Source organism: Ahaetulla prasina, chromosome 1 (genome assembly GCF_028640845.1).
Source record: "Ahaetulla prasina isolate Xishuangbanna chromosome 1, ASM2864084v1, whole genome shotgun sequence".
Lineage (NCBI taxonomy): Eukaryota > Metazoa > Chordata > Lepidosauria > Squamata > Colubridae > Ahaetulla > Ahaetulla prasina.
This window is the reverse complement of record NC_080539.1, coordinates 218860937-218883382: the sequence shown is the minus strand read 5'-3', so window position 1 is coordinate 218883382 and position 22446 is coordinate 218860937. Positions and strand designations below refer to the sequence as shown.

Below are 22446 nucleotides of genomic sequence, written 5' to 3'. Positions count from 1 at the left end.
GTGGGTGGGGCTTAATTTGATTCCATGGACTCAAAAAACGTGATAGGGCTTCTTTTCAAGGTGGGTCGTCTTTTTGGAGAAACACAGTATATATATTTTTTCAAAGAAACTAATCTGGTAAAGGTTTCAATCCTGCCTAACTGTACCTGTGTGCCTCAAATAATAGTAATTATCTCAATAATAAATGGACTGAGAAATTACAGGTTTAAAGCAGCTGTCCTAAGATGGCCAAATTAAAACTCAAGAGAAAAACCTTGTGGCTTCCTTATTATAATCACATGGAATATTTAAATATTATATAATCGCCACTACTTGAACATATTTGCGGGTGTTCAGTGATCAAAGATAAGCAGTTTGAAAAAAAGATGGAAATCTATGCCTAAAACTAGGGATTTAAGAAACTGAGCTGATATTGCAAAAGGTTGGGCCTACAGCTAAAGGCCATTAAAAGCAACAGCCTGTATCTTGTGATAGAGCTTTAGAAATCAAGCTTGTTGTAAATTTGTTCAGAGATGTGGTTCCTGATTAAGTTAAGCAACAATGCGGTTGCTATGAACCAGAGGAATGGAATGAACTTCATTCAGAATTCAAAGAGTGCACCATTTTTCCTAACCCAGCTTTAGCTCTGCAAGTTGTGTCCCTTGATTCTTCTTCCTACCTACATGCAAGATGCACTTAAGAGTAGGTGCCTTGTTTGACAGTCTGTAGAGCAGAGCTGTCAAACTCAGTTTCATTGAGGGCCGCATCAGGGCTGTGGTTGACCTGGGTGGGTGTGGCTGACTGGGTGGGTGTGGCCAGCTTGATGCCACTCACTGGGTGTCGCCGACTGGGTGGGCGTGGCCAGCATGACATCACTCCCAAACTGCTGGCATGTTTCCTTTTCGCATTGGGTAGACCGGGCTGAAGCCACACTGGCCCAATGTCTTCTCTTTGCATTGGGTAGACCAGGCCAAAGCCATGCTGGCCCAATGTTTCTTCTTTGCATTTGGTAGACCAGGCCAAAGCGATGCGAGTTGACCAGGTCAGCCACATCGCAGGCCGAATCCAGCCCATGGGCCTTGTGTTTGACACCCCTGCTGTAGAGGGAAGGGCTTCTATACATCTGTCTTGCATTGGTGGGTAGATATCGTCCCATGCTTTCGATTAAATGACACAATATAATTTAGTCAATATTAACTTGCTTGTATTATCCTTTCAGGCGATTTAATTGTAATTCATCACAAAGATGAGAGCGGCTGGTGGTACGGTTCTAGAAAAGGGGAAAAAGGCAATTTTCCTGCTACATATGTGGAAGAAGTCACTCTCTCGACTGACAGGAGAGACGAAGAACCTTCTCTTTAAAACAAAAGGAAAAATAATCAGCCCAACATGGATAACAAATCCAACAGACATGTTTCTATGCTCGGAATAGAATAATCTTCTTTATTTATAAGAAGCTCTGAAAGGGATATTTGGTGAATTAGCATTGGAACAAAACAATTAGAGACAACTTACATTGAACCCCTTTTAAATGATACTAACTCTTAAATTATTACATTAACCAGTCATTTAATGAATTGTTGGGAGATCTTTGTGATACAATGAAAGGGGAACTGACATTTATTTCTGAAATACAAGAGGAAGTCAATTTGCTATAGACTATTCATAAATGGAATTGGCACCACATAATCAAATTCTACACAATGTTTCCGCTTCCCCCCCCCAACTCATAAGACTTTAGAAGGACATGAAGATAATAGCATTCCCTATAGCAAGGCTGAGCAAACCAGAAATTTGTTCTGCCAGAAGATACAAGACTTCCAATTTTCAAATATATCCCCTTGAGGGGATCCTAGGATTGTTTTGTTGCATAGTGAGGTAGGACAATCATCCAACAGATGACTGGTTACTATTTCCTAATCCTATTAGGTTATAGATTGATATGCTACATTTGAAATCTATTTTTTTTTCAAGAGTTATGTGCAACACACCTGGTTTTCCCACTCACACCTATTTTATTCTCACAACCACCGTCTAAGCCCAGGTTACATAAAAACCTCCCTCAAAATAAGGATGAAGATCTGGAGCTAAGTTTTCACAGTCGTTGTTGTCCAAGGCTCACAAGTTGTTACAAGACTTTTATTCTTCCCAAGTATGGATTTAAAGAATAAGCAGTGCTTTATTGGTAGGTCAATGCAATGAAGGCTTTTCTAGCATTGGCAATAAACGCAGAGAAATTGTTGGTTTCTCTCACTTTCCGCTGCAGTTCTTCTGTGCAGTCCAAGGGAGGAGAACAAGAAACCACTAGGAAGAAGCAGTGAATTAAATTCTTTTAAAAAATTGAAAATAAGACATCCTAACATGCTGTGGTGAAATCTTCCCTGGTTTGCCACCGTTTCGTTGCACACTGCGCACGCATGCACAATACACACCAAATGCATGCTTTGTGTGGACAAAGGAGGCTTGGGAAGGTAAGTAGTTTTTAAATCGTGCGGCACAGCTGATCGTCGGAAATACCAGTTCAGAGGAACTGGTAGCTTTTTTTAAACTAAGGATTCGCCTGAACCAGTAGTTTTTATCACTATCAGTTCGCCTGAACCGGTGCGAACTGGTAGCATTTAGTTTTTATCACTCAGTTGGCCCGGACTGGTAGCATTTCACCACTGCTAACATGATATATTACATTTGGACACTTGGACACATAAAAGTCAGACAGCGACATAGCAAAGAATATCCTGCATTCACTTCTCATAATTTTCTATCTCAACATAAGACCAAGAAACACATCTGTGGGCAGTTGGATGCTGGCTTCACATTATCAGCTATCTCTTATACTGTAAGTGATTGTGAAAGTTTTAAGTCTTGATGGCTTTTATTAAAATATATATTACTCTATTTTGGGTTTGTTTTACTATAAACTGTTGGGAATTTTTAATAAACGAGTCAATACGTTCTAAGAAGACTGAGCTATCTTTTACATTACTTCTCCCAGTTGCTAGATAAGTGGCCATTAATAGCAATAGCACTTAGACTTATATACCGCTTCACAGTGCTTTACAGCCCTCTCTAAGCGGTTTTACAGAGTCAGCCTATTGCCCCCAACAATCTGGGTCCTCATTTTACCTACCTCGGAAGGAGGGAAGGCTGAGTCAACCTTGAGCCTGGTGAGATTCGATCTGCCAAACTTCAGGCAGCTGGCAGTCAGCAGAAGTAGCCTGAAGTCCTGCACTCTAACCAGTGTGCTACCTCGGCTCTTTGCAAAACAGAAGTAAGAGAATGGATAGCTACAAGAACGACCCTGCAAATCATTCAGAGAAGTTCTCAGATGGTGACTATCCTTCAGAAGAGGACTTCTTTCCTATTCACGCCTCTGGAGAGGCCCTTGAAGTAGCCACCCTAGAAGATCCTAAGAATGCTTTGCTGGCAGCATTGCTCCATCCAGCACACCTTTTTCCACCATCATCCTCTTTGAAAGACTCCATAATCCCTTGCAGGGTGGATTCCTGGCAACTGAATGGAGCTGAGTGTTTACTGGCCCGATGCCCTTCCTGTCGCCAATGCAGTTTTAGTCAGCAGATACATTCTCAGTGCAGCACACCCTTTCCCATGATTCACATAATCCTCTGCACTATGTACGGGACAGTCCTTGTCTTGCAACCGTTTACTCAATTGACTGTTTGAACCAACTACCAGCGCTCAAAATTACGGCTGTTGCAGTGCCCCCAGTCCTGTGACTGCAATCTGGGCTCTTTGGGGACCCGTTCACATTTACGACGGATTGCCAAGCCCTCCACGATCACGGGCTCGCCATTTGCAACCTTCCCCGCTGGCTTCTTCAGAAAGTCAATAGGGAAGCTTGTAGAGAAACTTCATTTCTCTACGCAGCACGCTGCCTCCCTTTCCCTACCCGGCGCTAGAGGGAAGTCTTTCTTCCTAGCCTGGGGAAGGCAAGGCAGGGATGTCCTGTGCAGAGGGTGGAACAAAGCCGGAACAGCTTCGCTCCTCTGCACAGTGCCCCGCTATCCTCTCCCCATCCTCAGCCGGAGAGAAAGACTTCCTTTCTCTTTCTTTCTAATGCATGGTGAGGAGGGGAGCCAGAGAAAGAAAGCTCAGATCATTTGAGATCCGAGCCCTTTGTTCCTCTGGCTTAGCGCACCGTTTCTGTGCAACAGAGAGGGTCCGCCTGACCTCTTTAGGCAGGCATCTCTTTTGTTCCATTTGTTTAATGACCTAGAACAGTGATAACGAACGTTTTCGGCACCAAGTGCCCAAACTATAATGTGCGCCAGAAACCTGAAGACCAGCTGGCTGGTGCGCATGCGTGCATTGGCCGCCTGGTCTTTGGATTTCTGACCTGCACATATGTGCCAACCAGCTGGCCCTCCGGCACACGTGAAGACCAGCTGGTGCGCCGGAAACTAGAAGAGCAGCTGGTGACAGTGCGCATGCCCGCAGAGGGCTTTGCGTGCCACCTATGGCACACGTGCCATAGGTTCGCCATCATTTATTTATTTATTTATTTATTTTATTTTATTTTTATACCGCCCTTCTCCCGAAGGACTCAGGCATAATAAAACCGACAATACAATATACAAGTTTAAAATACGATTTAAAAAACTTATTTAAATTAGCCCAGTGATTAAAATTTACCATATTAAAAAACCCCATTTAAAATTAATAAATTTAACATTAAAATCCCAATTTAAGCCAGTCATGGACCTAGAACAACCATACCTGGGAGGGCAGGAACAGCAGTCACTGAGCAAGGTGATGGCATGGGTGCCTCACTTAATGGCTACAATGACTTAGGACTGTAATGGGCAGGATCCATTATGGTCATTACTCTGGGACTACCTGTAAAACCCAACTGCCGCTTCAGTTGGGTAAAAAAAATGGGGAGCAAACCTTCAAAGCCACACAGGTCTTTTTCAAGCAGGAACAAGGTAAGAAATCAGGACAGAGTTCATGAAAAGCTGCCAAAACAAAAGTCTTAAATGTTTTAAGCCACAATAGCGCAGTGGTTAGAGTGCAGTACTGAAGGCTACATCTGCTCCCTGCCTGCCTACAATTTGGCAGTTCAAATCTCCCCAGGTTCAAGGTTGACTCAGCCTTCCATCCTTCCGAGGTGGGTAAAATGAGGACCCAGATTGTTGGGGGCAATAGGCTGGCTCTGTAAAGTGCCTAGAGAGGGCTGTAAAGCAGTATATAAGTCTAAGTCCTATTGCTAAGCCCAGTCTTCATTGGAGAGAAGGCAGGGAAGTTTTAGAACACAGGACATAATATAACCTGACCTACAGGCTAGTAAATAGTTCAAGTCCTTGGGGGGGAGGGGGGAGCATGGGAAAACCAGAAATTGCCAAGAGAAATATATACTGTAAAAATGGATGGAAAATCTGAACTACAATCGTAAAATAATCATTTCAATACTGAAGGTTTTTTTTTAAGTAGAATGAAAAGGTGATGAGAACAAACAGGTGTGAGCTTATTTTGATATGAAGGAAATAGGAAAAGAAGACATGGTTGTGTACATACCTTCATAAGCTCCCTCTTCATTTATGGAAAGAGTAAGTATGTACGGCTTTTGGAAGTCTTTATGATCGATGCAGCGGAATACAAATTGCAAATGCTTATCTAGATGCAGAAATAAGGATGCATTAAATCTCAGGTATGTCAGATAAAAACGTATACATTTCAACTGTACTGCCATTTTATAAACTCTTAGACGTTTCCTCCTTCATTCTCACATTTTAAGAAATTATTAGCAATGAATGGCTAAACAGTGTAGGAAACGGTGTGGAAAATGGCAAACTGTTTCCCCGGGAAGCTTTGACCAATCACAACTCCTGGTTTATTTGCAAAGAGACTTATTTCTACCTGGAGAAAAGCTCCCCTGGATCCAAATAATCATTTACAAAGGATCAGTGGGAACACACATAATGCACGATTGGGCTATTGTGCGCTGAAGTTTTCTTTTTTTAAAAAAAACAACCCTAACCCGGAATAATCTTGGGACCAAAATAGTAACACTTTAACTGCAGTTTTCAGAAATTCCCTTTAAAGAACAGAGGTGTTCTACATATTTGCTCTTTTCTCTGTGTGCGCATACAGAAATAAATGGATGCTAATTGATTGCCTTTAACGAAGGACAGGCAACCCAAAGCCCACATGTGGCCACTATCCCTTTGGAGACCATTTTCGTAAGGCCATTTTCTAAGATTTTAAGGATGGAAACGTGAACCTCTCGTCTTCCCCAGGGCTTCTGACTCCCATGTCTATCCTTTAGAGCAGGGTCTTCAACCTTGGTAACTTTAAGCCTGGTGGACTTCAACTCCCAGAATTCCCCAGCCAGCTTTGCTGGCTGTTGTGACCCAGGTTCCTGGACCCAGACTCCTGGACTCGGATGATTCAGAAAATGAGGGAGAAGACCTGGCAAGCCCTGCTTCTCTTGAGCCCTCTCCCTCCCTGGCACCCACTCAGAGGGAGGGGCCGGCGGGGCCTGATTCTCCCGGGCTTTCTTCTGATTTGGCAACGCCCCAAGAACAGTTTTGGAGGGACGCAAGGTTACGAAGGCTTGATCGGCGTGCGCAGCAGCGGAAGAGTTGGGACAAAGCCAAGTCATAATTGTCATGCAGTGACATCTGCAGAGACTATAAATAGGAGGCGGGACTTCCTGGTTTTTTGTCTCGGACAAAACAATGAATTTGGCGCAAGCTAATTCATGGAGGGAAGAATATATTCGTGAGTAATTCTGGCCTTATCTATAATTTCCTCGTTATCTCCAGAAACTTGGCAGGCCCGTGGGTAGACGTGGCCAGGACATGTATCTATGTAAATAAAAGGGAAAAAAAGGAAGGCCTCTGACGGACTCTTTGCTGGGAGTATTGGGGGAAGGGAAACAGAACATTTTGTCCGAGACCTGACTAAAACATCTTCCACCAAAGATGGATCAGCAGCAGGTACAGCAGCAGTTAGAGCAGCTACACGCGGCTAATCAACAGCTCCAGCAGCAAGTGGCTCACTTGGCAGGCCAACTTGCTGCCAGGAATGTGCCTGCAGCCCCCCCCCATCCTCCCACTCCTCCGCCTCGATGCCCGTCTGCAACGGCGACCGTCCCGTCGCACCCCCCGGGACCCTCCGTCGACATCTGCACCCCCACTTCCTGCACCACCAGCACCCAGGGTCGCCCCACGTTTTGTAACCGCTGCGGAAGAGCCCATGGAGTTGGGAGCGGCCAGACCTCGCCTAACAGCCCAGGGGCGGCACCGGCGGCGCCCAGGGGATTGTGCCTGTACTGTGGGAGCCCGCCACCGCCGCTTCTTGCCCCAAGCGTGGGCACGCACGCCGGTCCCGAATCACAGCGTGACCAATCGAAGCGGGCAGGCCCGACCTCGGGGAAACCCTAGGTCGGGCACGTACTAAGCCCCCACTGGACGTTGCGGAAGTAGACTCTGGGCCCCCTCGGCATCTGATTCTGGACACACGGATATGGTTGGGGAACCAGTCGGACGGGCTCCAGGCGCATGCGCTGGTGGACTCAGGGGCCACAACAAACTTTATGGATCAGGCCTTTGTGACCCAGTTTGCGGTCCCCGTGGTTCCGGTGGACCCTCCGATGCGGGTAGAGACAATTGATGGGCGAGAACTGGTGTCCGGCCCCATTAAATTCACCACCCAGCCTTTGCGCCTGGCTATTGGGGACCATGAGGAGGCGATCCAGTTTTATGTCACGGCGGACCTTCATTTTCCCTTGGTCCCTGGGGTGGCCTGGCGGACCCACGATCCTCAGGTGGCCTGGTCGCGAACGCCATCTCTTTCCCGAGTCTGCAGTGCGTCGATCACATCCGCCACACCTGTGCCGGCCAGAACGTCCCACCGCTGCCAACACCTTGCCTCCAGAGGTGACGGACTCCCCCGACGTGTTCAGCGAGAAGGAGGCGGACCGACTACCCCCGCATCGGCCCTACGATTGCCCCGTGGACCTTCTGCCCAACGCACCACTGCCTGTGGGACGCCTGTATTCCATGTCGGAGCCCGAGTTGGCCGCCCTCAGGGACTTCCTGGACAAAAACCTGGCCCGAGGGTTCATCCGGCCTTCAAAGTCCCCTCTCTCGGCCCCGGTCCTCTTTGTGAAGAAGAAGACAGGGGACTTGCGCCTATGCTGTGATTACCGCCGGCTAAACGCCATTACGGTGCGGAATCGCTACCCCCTGCCGCTCATCCCGGAGCTACTGGAAAGGTTGCGGGAGGCCACGATCTTCACCAAGCTCGATCTCCGGGGGGCCTACAACCTGGTGCGGATACGAGAAGGAGACGAATGGAAGACGGCATTCGGCACCCGATACGGACACTACGAATACACTGTCATGCCATTTGGGTTGACCAATGCTCCCGCCGTTTTCAGCACTTCATGAGCAGCGTGTCCCGAGCCATGTTGGATCGGTTCGTGGTTATCTACCTCGACGACATCCTGATTTACTCCCGGTCCAGGGAAAGCCACCTTCGACACGTCAGTCTGGTTCTGCAACGCTTGCGGGAGCAACAACTCAATGCGAAGCTGAGAAATCGTCTTCTTCCGGACTTCCATAGAATTCCTCGGGCATATCATCTCGCCCGAGGGCATAGCCATGGACCCATGTAAAGTAGAAGCTTTGTGTAGCTGGGAAGCCCTCGTCGGGTGAAGGATGTTCAGCGCCTACTGGGCTTCGCCAACTACTACGGACCTTCATCCCGGGCTTCGCCACACTGACAGCTCCACTTACCCAGCTCCTCAGGAAGAAGGTTGCATTCGGTGGGGTCCCCGCAGCAAGAAGCATTCACAGCCCTCAAGAAAGCCTTCGTCACGGAACCCGTCCTGAGGCATCCCGACCCGCTCCGGCCTTTTGTGGTGGAAACGGACGCGTCCAATGTGGCTCTGGGGCGGTGCTGCTACAGGCTCCGGCGAATGGCGGCACACTTTTCCCTCGCTTACTACTCCGGAAACTCAACCCTTCCGGCGCAACTACACTATCTGGGAAAAGAGTTGCTGGCTATCAAGGCTGCATTCGAGGCTTGGCGACACCATCTGGAGGGCCCGACATCAGGTGGAGGTCGAGCGGACCATCGGAATCTCGAGCACCTCACCACAGCTCGGAAGTTGAACCAGCGGCAGATCCGGTGGTCGTTGTTTTGCCGGTTCAACTTCGCGTGACCTACATTCCCAGCGGTCACAACCGGGCGGATGCCCTGTCCCGCAAGCCAGAGTACCTCTGCGCCAAGGACCCCCTTCCTCCACGGACAGTGCTGCGGCAGAAGCCTTGGCCGCAGCACGGAGCCAGTGGACTTGCGGGCCCAGGTGCGAGGCGCAGCGCCAGGGCGCCTGGTCGCAGCAAAGGAGGCGGAGGTGGGCCCCGTCTCCTTGGACCTTGGAGGAGGACTTACTCAAGTTTGAGGCGATTATATGTGCCCACAGGACCACTCCGAGCCCTCGTCATGACCCAGTGCCACGACAACCCTGCAGCAGGACATTTTGGGTTCTTCAAGACCCTCCACCTGGTGACACGGACCTTTTCGGCACCAAGTGCCCAAACTATACTGTGCGCCAGAAACCTGAACACCAGCTGGCTGGTGCGCATGCGTGCATTGGCCGCCTGGTCTTTGGATTTCTGACCTGCACATATGTGCCAACCAGCTGGCCCTCCGGCACACGTGAAGACCAGCTGGTGCGCCGGAAACTAGAAGAGCAGCTGGTGACAGTGCGCATGCCCGCAGAGGGCTTTGCGTGCCACCTATGGCACACGTGCCATAGGTTCGCCATCATTTATTTATTTATTTTATTTTATTTTTATACCGCCCTTCTCCCGAAGGACTCAGGCATAATAAAACCGACAATACAATATACAAGTTTAAAATACGATTTAAAAAACTTATTTAAATTAGCCCAGTGATTAAAATTTACCATATTAAAAAACCCCATTTAAAATTAATAAATTTAACATTAAAATCCCAATTTAAGCCAGTCATGGACCTAGAACAACCATACCTGGGAGGGCAGGAACAGCAGTCACTGAGCAAGGTGATGGCATGGGTGCCTCACTTAATGGCTACAATGACTTAGGACTGTAATGGGCAGGATCCATTATGGTCATTACTCTGGGACTACCTGTAAAACCCAACTGCCGCTTCAGTTGGGTAAAAAAAATGGGGAGCAAACCTTCAAAGCCACACAGGTCTTTTTCAAGCAGGAACAAGGTAAGTAATCAGGACAGAGTTCATGAAAAGCTGCCAAAACAAAAGTCTTAAATGTTTTAAGCCACAATAGCGCAGTGGTTAGAGTGCAGTACTGAAGGCTACATCTGCTCCCTGCCTGCCTACAATTTGGCAGTTCAAATCTCCCCAGGTTCAAGGTTGACTCAGCCTTCCATCCTTCCGAGGTGGGTAAAATGAGGACCCAGATTGTTGGGGGCAATAGGCTGGCTCTGTAAAGTGCCTAGAGAGGGCTGTAAAGCAGTATATAAGTCTAAGTCCTATTGCTAAGCCCAGTCTTCATTGGAGAGAAGGCAGGGAAGTTTTAGAACACAGGACATAATATAACCTGACCTACAGGCTAGTAAATAGTTCAAGTCCTTGGGGGGGAGGGGGGAGCATGGGAAAACCAGAAATTGCCAAGAGAAATATATACTGTAAAAATGGATGGAAAATCTGAACTACAATCGTAAAATAATCATTTCAATACTGAAGGTTTTTTTTTAAGTAGAATGAAAAGGTGATGAGAACAAACAGGTGTGAGCTTATTTTGATATGAAGGAAATAGGAAAAGAAGACATGGTTGTGTACATACCTTCATAAGCTCCCTCTTCATTTATGGAAAGAGTAAGTATGTACGGCTTTTGGAAGTCTTTATGATCGATGCAGCGGAATACAAATTGCAAATGCTTATCTAGATGCAGAAATAAGGATGCATTAAATCTCAGGTATGCCAGATAAAAACGTATACATTTCAATTGTACTGCCATTTTATAAACTCTTAGACGTTTCCTCCTTCATTCTCACATTTTAAGAAATTATTAGCAATGAATGGCTAAACAGTGTAGGAAACGGTGTGGAAAATGGCAAACTGTTTCCCCGGGAAGCTTTGACCAATCACAACTCCTGGTTTATTTGCAAAGAGACTTATTTCTACCTGGAGAAAAGCTCCCCTGGATCCAAATAATCATTTACAAAGGATCAGTGGGAACACACATAATGCACGATTGGGCTATTGTGCGCTGAAGTTTTCTTTTTTTTTAAAAAACAACCCTAACCCGGAATAATCTTGGGACCAAAATAGTAACGCTTTAACTGCAGTTTTCAGAAATTCCCTTTAAAGAACAGAGGTGTTCGACATATTTGCTCTTTTCTCTGTGTGCGCATACAGAAATAAATGGATGCTAATTGATTGCCTTTAACGAAGGACAGGCAACCCAAAGCCCACATGTGGCCACTATCCCTTTGGAGACCATTTTCGTAAGCCCATTTTCTAAGATTTTAACGATGGAAACGTGAACCTCTCGTCTTCCCCAGGGCTTCTGACTCCCATGTCTATCCTTTAGAGCAGGGTCTTCAACCTTGGTAACTTTAAGCCTGGTGGACTTCAACTCCCAGAATTCCCCAGCCAGCTTTGCTGGCTGGGGAATTCTGGGATTTGAAGTCCTCCAGGCTTAAAGTTACCAAGGATGGGGACCCCTGCTTTAGAGAAGGGGGAGAAAGAGCAATTTGAAGGGATAAAAGAAAAGGGAAGTTGGGTATTTAAGAAGTAGTAACAGACATAAGAGACTCGCATGTGATTTCCAGTCCTTTTAGAGGATGGGCAGAAGATAGATGAGCATCCCATTCCAATAAGTGTCTTGATAATACAGTTGAAGGTTTTATCAGCAATAAAAGCCCTGGCCGAAAGCTTGAGGGCAAAGTTAGGATGTATAACTGTCACGCAAACAAACAAAAAACTAATGTAACGTATATACTCGAATATAAGCCGATCCGAGTATAAGCCGAGGTCCCCAATTTTACCCCAAAAAAACTGGGGTAAACTGGGGACTCGAGTATAAGCCGAGGGTGGGAAATGAGACAGCTACCGGTCGGGGAAACCCTCCCTCCCTCAGCCGAGAAGGCTGGCGGCTCCCCCGCCCCGCCCTCTCACTGCACCGGCAGGGCTTCCCCGTGCTAATGCAAAAGCCCGCCAAGTTTGCGCCATCCAGTATGTGAAAAAAAGAAGAAAAAAAAAACTCGAGTATAAGCCGTATATACTCGAGTATAAGCCGAGGGGACGTTTTTCAGCACAAAAAACGTGCTGAAAAACTCGGCTTATACTCGAGTATATATGGTAAGTGTGACTGGACTCCCAAGCTTAGTTCTAATACTGAAAACCATTTTTTTCATCAAGGGTATGCTCAGAGGGACTCTTGTTTCCTGAGAAATATTTCATTCCCTATGAAATCATCTGGTGCGGGGTTAATTTTTTAGATTCCATGGTTCTGATAATAGCAAATAGCAGGGTGGGTTTGATTTAAATCAAGTCGATTTAATTCACGATTTAAATCATGATTTAAGTCACCAGTAAAAAGGCTTGATTTAAATCATAATTTTTATAGAGCAACTGTCATCTCTGTCCCGCAGTGGCTCTTCCTCTGACCCGCTGTTGACTCACCGACAATCCCAATATTGCAGAATATACAGCCTCATGCTACATAACTAAGCGCCATTTCATGCTGAATAAACTAAATTATTAACATATCTTAAATAGAAAACTATCTTTAGACAGATTTTTTTTACTCCAAAAGCATTTTATTAAAATAAATGTGATAAAAAAATTAAAAATCCGATTTTTTTTTTAAATCACCGATTTTTATCCACCCTGGTAAATAGCACTTTAAAAAACTTAAAAGACATTACGAAGGTTCTTACTGGAGTTCAGAAACATCAGAGCTCAATAAGGATATGGTGCTGAATATTTGTTCACAGGCTTGCAAAACCTTTTGTTGCACAAAACCCTTGTGAGGAAAAATAACCCAGACCACTTAGCACACAGAAACGTTCTACTCACTCGTGAAAAGCATTATCCTTAGGGATACTGTAGGAAGAGAACTGTGTTAAGTCTGTGAGGCAATAACTTAAGGAATCTGCTAGCAGCTTTTTCAGGAGCCGTGGTTAGAATACAATATTGCAGGCTAATTCTGCTGACTGCCAACTGCCAGCAATTTGAGTCTCACCGGCTCAAGGTTGACTCGTCCTTCCATCCTTCCGAGGTTGGTAAAATGAGGACCCAGATTATTGGGGGCAACACGCTGACTCTGTAAACCACTCAGAGAGCCATTTAAATTTAACTACTCTTGTTATTGGTACCCAATTTTATGGAAAGGGAAATTTTCAAGGTACACAAAAGGTATTGCTTTGGAGATGAAGCATTCCCTTTAACTATGCTCATGTTTTAGAGAGCCTTCCGTTTTTCCATAAACCAAAGGACAGAACTGGCATTTTTGATAGTCACAGTGCTTCATAATGTTTTCAATACGGTGTTCAGTGGTGGGTTTCAAACTTTTTTTTTACCACCGGTTCTGTGGGTGTGGCTTGGTGGGCATGGCACAGCATGGTGGCCGTGGCAGGGGAAGAATACTCTAAAATCTCCATTCCCTCCCCAATCCAGAGAAAGGTTACTGCAAAATCCCCATTTCCTCCCGATCAGCTGGGGGCGGGGCCAGTCAGAATTTTTACTTCTGGTTCTCCAAACTCCTCAAAATTTCCGCTACCGGTTCTCCAGAACTGGTCAGAACCTGCTGAAACCCACCTCTGACAGTGTTGCTTGGAACCCTCTGTCCCTCAAATGGTGCCATCTGCATAGCCTGAATTATTACAGTAATTAATTGGAAACCACATGCTAACTGGGACTGAAGCAAGCAATGAGTGGGGCAAAACCTGAAGTGGACCACGATCCCTACTCTGCTTCTCCCCCATTTTTGATAGACCTCTTCCTCTTTCATTCATTTCCTGAAATGGTCAAGGATAGGATGAAGACAAGGGTTACTGGAGGGCTGAACTGATCCCTTACAGAGAGCTTTTAAAATGAGGCTGAGCTGGCAGTGATGCACTGCACAGACAAGAGATTGTTGAATGCAAGAATATTTCCCTCTGCAGAAACCTTTGGCAACATTGCAAATCTGCATGGAAAAATTACTACCTTTTAAGCTTATATAGCATAGAAGTAATAATCATCAGCTTTGTAGGAGAAAAGTAAATGCAATGGATTTTGCTATAAAATGTAACGTCAGCCATTCTGAAGGAGAAATGCAAGCGTCAATCTTACCGCATGTTTTTCGTATTTCTAACCCAAGCCTCTCTTTGAATAATTTTTCAGCCTTAAGAAGTCTTTCCTCCGTTTCTTCTGCTTTTTTATGCTTCGCTGGAATTTAAAAAAGAAACAAAGCTTCAAAATCTCTGCTAAGCTTAGCCCAGGTTCATTTTTTAAAAGTAAGCTGATAAAGTTTATGAATCAAGCATCTGTTTTTTCAGCCTGACTTTTTCAAGAAAATAACCATTTATTTTAAAACCTCACCCAATTGATCATTTGCAGTTCCTTTAGCGCAGGAGCCTCCAATCTTATCAACTTTAAGACTTGTGGACTTCAACTCTCATTGCTGGCTGAGGAATTCTGGGAATTGAAGTCCACAAGTCTTAAAGTTGACAAGGTCGGAGACCCCTGCTTTAGTGGGCTATCTAGGTTAGACTGCATTTGTGTGAACTCCCTGTAATCTGGGATCATGTAATGCTCTTTAGTTTCTGAGTTTTGCGGGAAAAGAAACATCACAATAGACACTCCGTTCACTGCTGGAGGAACAAATCCAATCCAACATGGATAATAACCTTTATTAGGATTTATTTGGTAGCTGTTAAGAGCAACAAAGCAGATTCGCTTCTCTGCTCTTATTGCATCTACATTTAGAAACTGGTAGCCCTGTTTCTGGTCCCCAGATCCCTCCTCTGGGAGGGGATGGAGAAGCCCTTGCAGGGTTACTGAGAAGAGGGTAGTTTGTGGGACGAAGTTGCTCAGATCTACTGTACTGCTGGACAGGTCCTACGAAAGGGACAGATATCTGGGATGAGTTTGGGATGAATTTCAGGCCCAGTTAGTTCTGAAGAACTGGACAAGGTCTTTGGAGCTATGAGTTCTACTCCCTGCGATTCAAACCTGTTTCCTTCCTGGTTGGTCAAGGCCAGCTAAGAGATGGCATATAGTTGGGTCCAAGTGGGGGGTGACTGCTTCTTCATAGGATATGGGGTTTTTTGGAAGGTGACAGTGGGTCTGTTCCCTGTTTAAGACACCGCCTGGGACCCAACATTACTGGGCAATTTTCATCCAGTTTCCAACCTTCCTTTTTTAAGGGACAATTGTGGAATAAGTGGTACATGCATAATTTCTGTAGACTCTGGAAGAGGCAAATTATCTAGACCCATGATGGTGAACCTATGGCACGTGTGCCACAGGTGGCACGCGGAGCCACATCAGTGGGCATGTAAGTGCCAGGCAGCTGATTTTTGGGTCTTCTGGGCCCACCGGAAGTAGGGAAACAGGCTGTTTCTGGCCTCCGAAGGGCTTCTGGGATGGTTGGGAACGCCATTTTTGCCCTCCTCAGGCTCCTAGAGAAGCTCTGGAGCCCGGGGAGAGCAAAAAACGGACCTACCAATCACGGGCGGTCGCATGCGCATGTGGTATAGCAGTGATGGCTAACCTTTATGCAATTGCGTGCCAAAAGCGGAGGGAGTGCAGGAGGGGGGGTCACGTGCACGTGCCCACACCCATAATTCAATGCCCCCCACCCCGTACATGCACACGCTACCCCACTGCGCTCCCCCCACTTTTGGTACATGATGGCAAAAAGGTTACTGGCGGGCCCGGTAGGCCTGTTTTTCGCCTTCCCCAGGCTCCAGAGGCTTTCTTGGAGCCTGGGGAGGGTGAAATTGGCCTTCCCCACCCCCCCGTGAGACCCTCTGGAGGCTGGAAATGGCCCATTTCCCGATTTCCAGTGAGTCCGGAAGGCCCAAAAATCAGCTGGCCGTGCTGGAGCTGAGCTAGGGCAACGCTTGCGTGCCCACAGATATAGCTCCGCATGCCACCTGTGGCACCCGTGCCATAGGTTCGCCATCATGGTGATATAGAATTATGGGTATGGGTGTGCACGCAACCCCCCCGTACTCCCCCCACTTTTGGCACGTGATGGCAAAAAGGTTAGCTACCACTGATCTAGACCTTTCCAATCAGGAGTCAGACCAGGTTACAGTACTGAGAAAGCAGTGATTGTGCTCGTGGATAACCTCCGATGGGCTTGATGCGTCTGTCCTAGTCTTTCTAGATCTGGGGTGGCAAACTACATTTCATTTGAGGGCCGCATCAGGGGCTGTGTTTGACCTTGGGGGACCAGGGTGGCCGTGGCCAGCTCAACGTCACTTGTGTTGGGGACGCCTGTGGCGGCCCGAGCACTCTGCCAGTGAAAATGGGCTCCCAAGCTCCATTTTCAGCTGTGACAGCTTCCTGCAACCCTCTGTCAGCAAAAACGAAGCTTGGAAGGGCCACCTGCTTTGCTGGCAGAGGCACCTCGGGCCAGTCCTTTGGTATTTCCAGGGCGGCCCACGGACCAGATCTAAACTCCATGGGCCCAATTCGTCCCCAGGGCCTTGAGTTTGACACCCCTGTTCTAGATTGTTTGGTGGCTTTCAGTACCATTTGACCAACGTATCCTTCTGGACCAGCTTCAGGAGCTGGGATGAAGGCACTGTTCTTTAGCAGCTTTCCTGTCTCCAGTGTTAGTTTCAGCCAGCATTGGTGGGGGGAAAGATCTAGCTTTTATGTGGGATCCCTCAGAACTCATCTTTCTTCTCACTCCTACATCTGGGTGAGGTCATCTGTTGGCACAGAGTGAAATACCATTAATATGCTGATACCCAGATGTAAGAGTCCGAATGAGAGAGACCAGGTTACAGCACAACGCTGACAAGACTAAGGGGCCTGAAGTTTATGAGCTGCAGGATATGGTGGTTCTTCATCAAGTATCCTTGAACAAGTATGTTTACTTCCAACTGTACAGACTAAACTTGGAAAGCCCATTAAGATTAAGGCATCTTCATCTAAGAGACCTGGTGGCGCAGTGATTAGAATGCAGTTCTGAAGGCTAACTCACTGCTCACTGCCAAGAGTTTGATCCTGACTGTCTCAAGGTTGACTCAGCCTTCCATCCTTCCAAGGTCGATAAAATGAATTGGGTTTTTTTTGTTTTTTTTTAAATTTGAATTTATATCCCGCCCTTCTCCGAAGACTCAGGGCGGCTTACAATGTGTTAAGCAATAGTCTTCAAAAAATGAATTGTTGGGGGCAATAGGCTGACTCTGTAAACTGTTTATAGAGAGGGCTGAAAACCACTATGAAGCGGTATTTAAGTCTACGTGCTATTGCTATCTAAAATCAAATATGTCACTTTTCATTTAAAACTGCAGGCAATTTTGCAAAGCAAGCATTATTATTATTATTATTATTATTATTATTATTATTATTATTATTATTATTATTATTTATTTGATTTTTATACCGCCCTTCTCCCGAAGGACTCAGGGCGGTGTACAGGCAAGATAAAACCAACAATACAATATACAAGATTAAAATACCATTTAAAAAACTTATTTAAATTAGCCTGAAATTAAAATTACCGTAAACTAAACCCCGTTTAAAAATAATAAAATTTCACATTAAAAAATCCAACTTAAGCCAGCCCTGCGCGGATAAAGAGATGTGTCTTCAGTTCGCGACGGAATGTCCGAAGGTCAGGTATTTGACGTAAACCCGGGGGAAGCTCGTTCCAGAGTGTGGGAGCCCCCACAGAGAAGGCCCTTTCCCTGGGAGCCGCCAGCCGGCATTGTTTGGCGGACGGCACCCTGAGAAGTCCCTCTCTATGGGAGCGTACAGGTCGGTGGGAGGCGTGTGATAGCAGCAGGCGGTCCCGTAAGTGAGTTAAAAGTGAGACGTGAATATAAAGTACACACAAGGAAGAGAAATGAGGTAATTTTTGCCTGATTATTTTCTCCGTGCTTTTTTCCCTATTTGACTGTGCTCTTTGGAGCCATTTCATAGGGCTAAGTAAAGCATCCAAGAAGCACCAAATTAATTCACAACTGAATTAATTTCATTAAAGGGAGAAAAATTTTCACGTGGGAAACCTACACCATCTTCTTCTTTTAAAGACCCCGTAATCCCTTGCAGGGTGGAGTCTTGGGCAACTGAATGGAGCCGAGTGTTTACTGGCCGGATGCCCTTCCTGTCGCCAATGCAGAGATTGTTTCAGCAGATATATTCTCACTAGCTGGATGCCCGTGCTTTGCTACGAAACTATGTGTTCGGGTTTGATAAATTGACACTTGCAGCCTGAAACTTAATGTAGAATGTGTAACTCCCTAGCATCAGAGTGTGTTAATATAATGTAACGGGCAGTTGGAACAGGGGAGTGGGAGAAGAATGTCCCAGCCCGCAGCATCCATCGGTATTCATCTGGGTAGCATCTTGTCAGTGTGTGAGAGAGTTGAGGGGTGTTTGGAAACTCAAACAGTATTTGCTGTGTGACCAAGGAGACAGGAAGGAAGCTGGGCGTGGGTTAGCTCAACTGTTCTGTAGTAAAGCTGCTTGCTGCTGTGAAAATAAAACTGAAACTAAAACTGAAAATTCTCTCCACTGCTTGGGTTTTACATTTGGAACAGACTTCTTTTCAGGCGGGGAGGGGGAGTAGAATTCCTTAGCATCAGAGCATGTTAATAATAATATAGGAAATACTAATGACCTGATGGTCATTTCAAAAAATCCTTTCTTAGTGAGCACCTTGAAGCCAAGAGGAACATACGTGGCAAATTTCAAGTTTGTAGGCTTTACAGTTCTGGAGATATCGTGATTAATGCATGAGTGGTTTTTGCTTTTATATATATATCTAGATTGTGCCCAGACAGAGAAATATCTGCCTCTACCTAGGATTAAACTCACAGCCTCCCGATTGTGAGATGAGAGCTCCACCTCTAGGCCACTGCACCACTCGGGGGAAACCTAACATGGCGGTTCCAAATTGACTTTGTTGAAATGGAATGGCCAGCTCCAGCATCTCCCAAATTGTTATAAAAATATCCAGTATGCTATAATGATTAATGTGTTCATTCAAGACCTGGGAATCCCACGTTCAGTTATGAAAGCTCAGATACTAAGCCAGCCATTCTCTCTCATTATAAGGCAACCAGATTCTATTCAGGGAAAAACTGGAAGACAAAGTGTTACATAGGCAGCCTTGAATTTCAGGAGGAAAGGCAGGATACAAATCTAAACCATTCATGTTCCATTTTCCCAGTGCAACTTACATTTACTGTTTTGGATTAACTCTTCCTTCAACTCTTGGATGCTGTTCATCAAGTCTGCCTTCTCCTTTTCCTCATCCGTAATGTTAGAAAGAGCTGCTGAGATTTTAGCTTGCTTTTCTTCAATTGATTTATTCAACACACAGACTTCTGTAAGAAACAGAGAAAACTGGCTACATATTTTTTTTTAAATGCAAAAGCTACTTACTTAGGTTTACCCCTCAGTAATTTGAGTAATATAGATTACTCAATAAAACATTAAAAAAGTTAAACATAATCTGTTGGAAAGATGCTGTGAGTACACTGCATAAATATGACAATATTTAAGGCTATCTTGAGAATGTTTTCTGTTTATATATTACATGTGTTAAGATATTAACTGCTATCCTTATCACTAAATATTAAAAAATAAAATATTAAATGCAACACCCACATAAAATATGAAGAAAAACAAAACTCTGTTTTAGTAAATTACATAGCACCTGGATAACACCATAGCCTTCCATCCTTCCGAGGTCAGTAAAAACGAGGACCCAGATTGTTGGGGGCAATATGCTGACTCTGTAAACCGCTTAGAGAGGGCTGTAGAGCACCCTGAAGCGATATATAAGTCTAAGTGCTATTGCTATATTTACAGTACAACACATTCTCATTAGTATTGAGAAAGCACCAGGCAGAGGCAGGACTGCAAACTAGGCTGAGATGAAAAAGGAAATCCAGAAGAAATCCATGGAAAGCAATTTCATACTGTTATTGAGAAAACTACATATCTCTGTAGGCCCCAGAAACCAAACCCAGTTTACATTTAGTCCCAATCCAACAGAAATATACATTCCCATAAAACTGGCACCTTCATCATCTTAACATTAAACAATGTATATTATCCAAACAGTTTGATTCATGGACATTTGAGAGGAAAGGAACAGAAGAAGCATTATTGACAATGCAATGATTATCTGACTATATCTAAAGAAGTATAAACTATATGTCTTTATAATTAAATACGTGTTATTATTGTATAACACAATTGGAAGTTAGATCAAGGTTTGGCTTATCCGAACTGCATTCAGCAGTTTACTTTTATAGAAAAGGTGGCCCAGACATTATTTTTCAGGATAGACATCAATACTGAATATTAAATATATATATATTTTTAGGGATTCTACTTTGTCTATTAGCTTCTGTAAAATGATTGTAAGCAAAACCAGAAATGATTCATACTGTACCATTGCTGTACTCATGGAATTTGTTGATAATTTCATCCCCTTCTTTCAGTCTTTTAGACCATTTATCTAAAATGTAAAAAAACAAAATCAAAACTCAGCCAGAAACTATTGTTTTTATTTTGTTTTATGTGATGTATTTTTTATTTATTGTACAAGTAGTCGAGTTATGACAATTGAGCCCAAAGTTTCCATTGCTAAGTAAGACAGTTGTTAAATGAATTTTATCATTTTATGACCTTTCTTGCTGCAGTTAAATGAATTGCTACAGTTGTTAAGTTACTAATATAGCTAAGTGAATGTAGCTTCCTCATTGACTTTGCTGGTCAGAAAATTGAAAAAGGTGATCACATGACCCTGGGACCCTGCAACCATCATAAATATATGGTGCCAGTTGCCAAGTGTCCTAATTCTGAATCCAAATCATGTAACCGTGGGGATGCTGCAATGGTCATAGGTATGAAAAACGGTCATGTCACTTTTTTCAGTGCTGGTGAAACTTTGAACCGTCACTAAATGGATGGTTATAAGTCAAGGACTACCTGTATTATAAGATACCTAAAGTGAGATGTACAGTAAAGATTGATACTAGGTTAAATCATATACAAAGCAGTAAAAAGATATAAATTCACCCTCCTGAAAAAGGTGGGATATAAATCTGATCAATAAAATCACCAACAAACTTTACATTCAGATTAAATTCTCCCCAACATACTGAGAAATGAAAAAAAGGAAAATATCATACATAGTTCAGGTCAGGTATGTCTAAGTCAAGGCCCTCATGTGGTCCTGGACATCTAATAATGTGGTCCCACAAAATTTTATTTAAAATATTAAAAAAATAAAGGACACTTGTTATTTATATACATTAACTACATTATGTTTTTTATATGCGGCCCAAGAAAATTCCCCTTCACTTAACGTGGCCCAGGCAAGCCAAAAAGTTGGACAGGCCTAGTTTAGATACTTTAAATATTGTTCTTCTTTTCCATGGTCAGCCTACCCCAATTGATTACAAAGCTAGAAGAGGGAATGAAGAATATACTGGATTATTTCATTTTCTGAAATATCCAAAATAATGAAGCAGATATAATTTTACCTGAAAGACTGTTTATGGATTCATACCACGAGTCTCTTAGCCCCAAAACCTGATCAATAGGCTCAAGGCAACAAATAGTTTTGAACTTTGTCCAAAATTCTTTGATGTCTTTTTCAAGGATTGCAAGCTCATCATTATCATCTTTCATCTCAGCCATGGTTCTAAAAAGAAATAGAAAATAGCAAAAGTAAAATAACTTCCTTAATTCCAACTTAAGGACAGTTTTGCAGTGGAATACTGCTGTTACTAGTCCACCAGGCTATTACATTTAAAAATCCCAGGCATTCAAATCGTTTAAGCTGGAGACCTGAGTATTATTCTGCATAATGTTTATTCACTGAACACCCTCCAACTTAAAACCTTCTGAAAATTTTGATCCTGAACCACAGAGACAGAAACCAAGATTTATGCACGCACATCAAACACGAATTTTTTGAAACGGGACAACCACCTAATTCTCTTTCAATATGTAAACTTCTTTTGCAAAAGCCCTTGATAAAGCTTAGTAGCAAGACTTTTCCAAAATGTTTTTTAGCGTTTCTACTTTTGTCTCCCTAGACTTATCAAGCGAATTACCAACGTTGATCTTCATTTAAAAAAACAAATGTTTCTGGACAAAGACAAGCAGACAGAGACAGACAGATAGACAGACACAACCGCCTCGCCATCGTTTACCTTTCAGGCTTTTCTCGACATTCAAAATCGCAACCACTTTCCCGCCCGGCCCTCAACAATCGTCTTCCCGTATGATTGGCTGAG

General features: G+C 44.5%; 2 protein-coding genes across 6 annotated transcripts in view; one reads left to right on the top strand and one right to left on the bottom strand.

Moving 5' to 3' along the window:
* The window catches only part of NOSTRIN (nitric oxide synthase trafficking), a 41439-nt gene extending 38565 nt beyond the window's left edge, over nucleotides 1-2874 (top strand). For all 4 annotated transcript variants that reach the window (XM_058191157.1, XM_058191167.1, XM_058191175.1 and 1 more), the window contains one exon: nucleotides 1199-2874. In XM_058191157.1, coding sequence (XP_058047140.1) covers nucleotides 1199-1341 — 143 coding nt within the window. In that variant the 3' untranslated portion in view covers nucleotides 1342-2874. The remainder of the gene's footprint in view (nucleotides 1-1198) is intronic.
* On the bottom strand, nucleotides 2159-22399 carry SPC25 (SPC25 component of NDC80 kinetochore complex). 2 transcript variants are annotated; one of them, XM_058191221.1, is made up of 7 exons: nucleotides 22363-22399; nucleotides 21688-21848; nucleotides 20592-20657; nucleotides 19369-19515; nucleotides 14294-14389; nucleotides 10796-10894; nucleotides 2159-2283 (listed from the first exon to the last, which is right to left on the bottom strand). In XM_058191221.1, exons 2-7 carry the CDS (start codon nucleotides 21842-21844, stop codon nucleotides 2159-2161), a joined length of 690 nt encoding a protein of 229 aa, XP_058047204.1. In that variant the 5' UTR covers nucleotides 21845-21848; nucleotides 22363-22399. The 2 variants fall into 2 exon arrangements, with proteins under 2 accessions (XP_058047204.1, XP_058047194.1); XM_058191211.1 differs by lacking the exons at nucleotides 2159-2283; nucleotides 22363-22399 and adding an exon at nucleotides 22264-22322 and having other exon boundaries at nucleotides 10439-10894.
* Nucleotides 22400-22446: the final 47 nt, after the last annotated feature.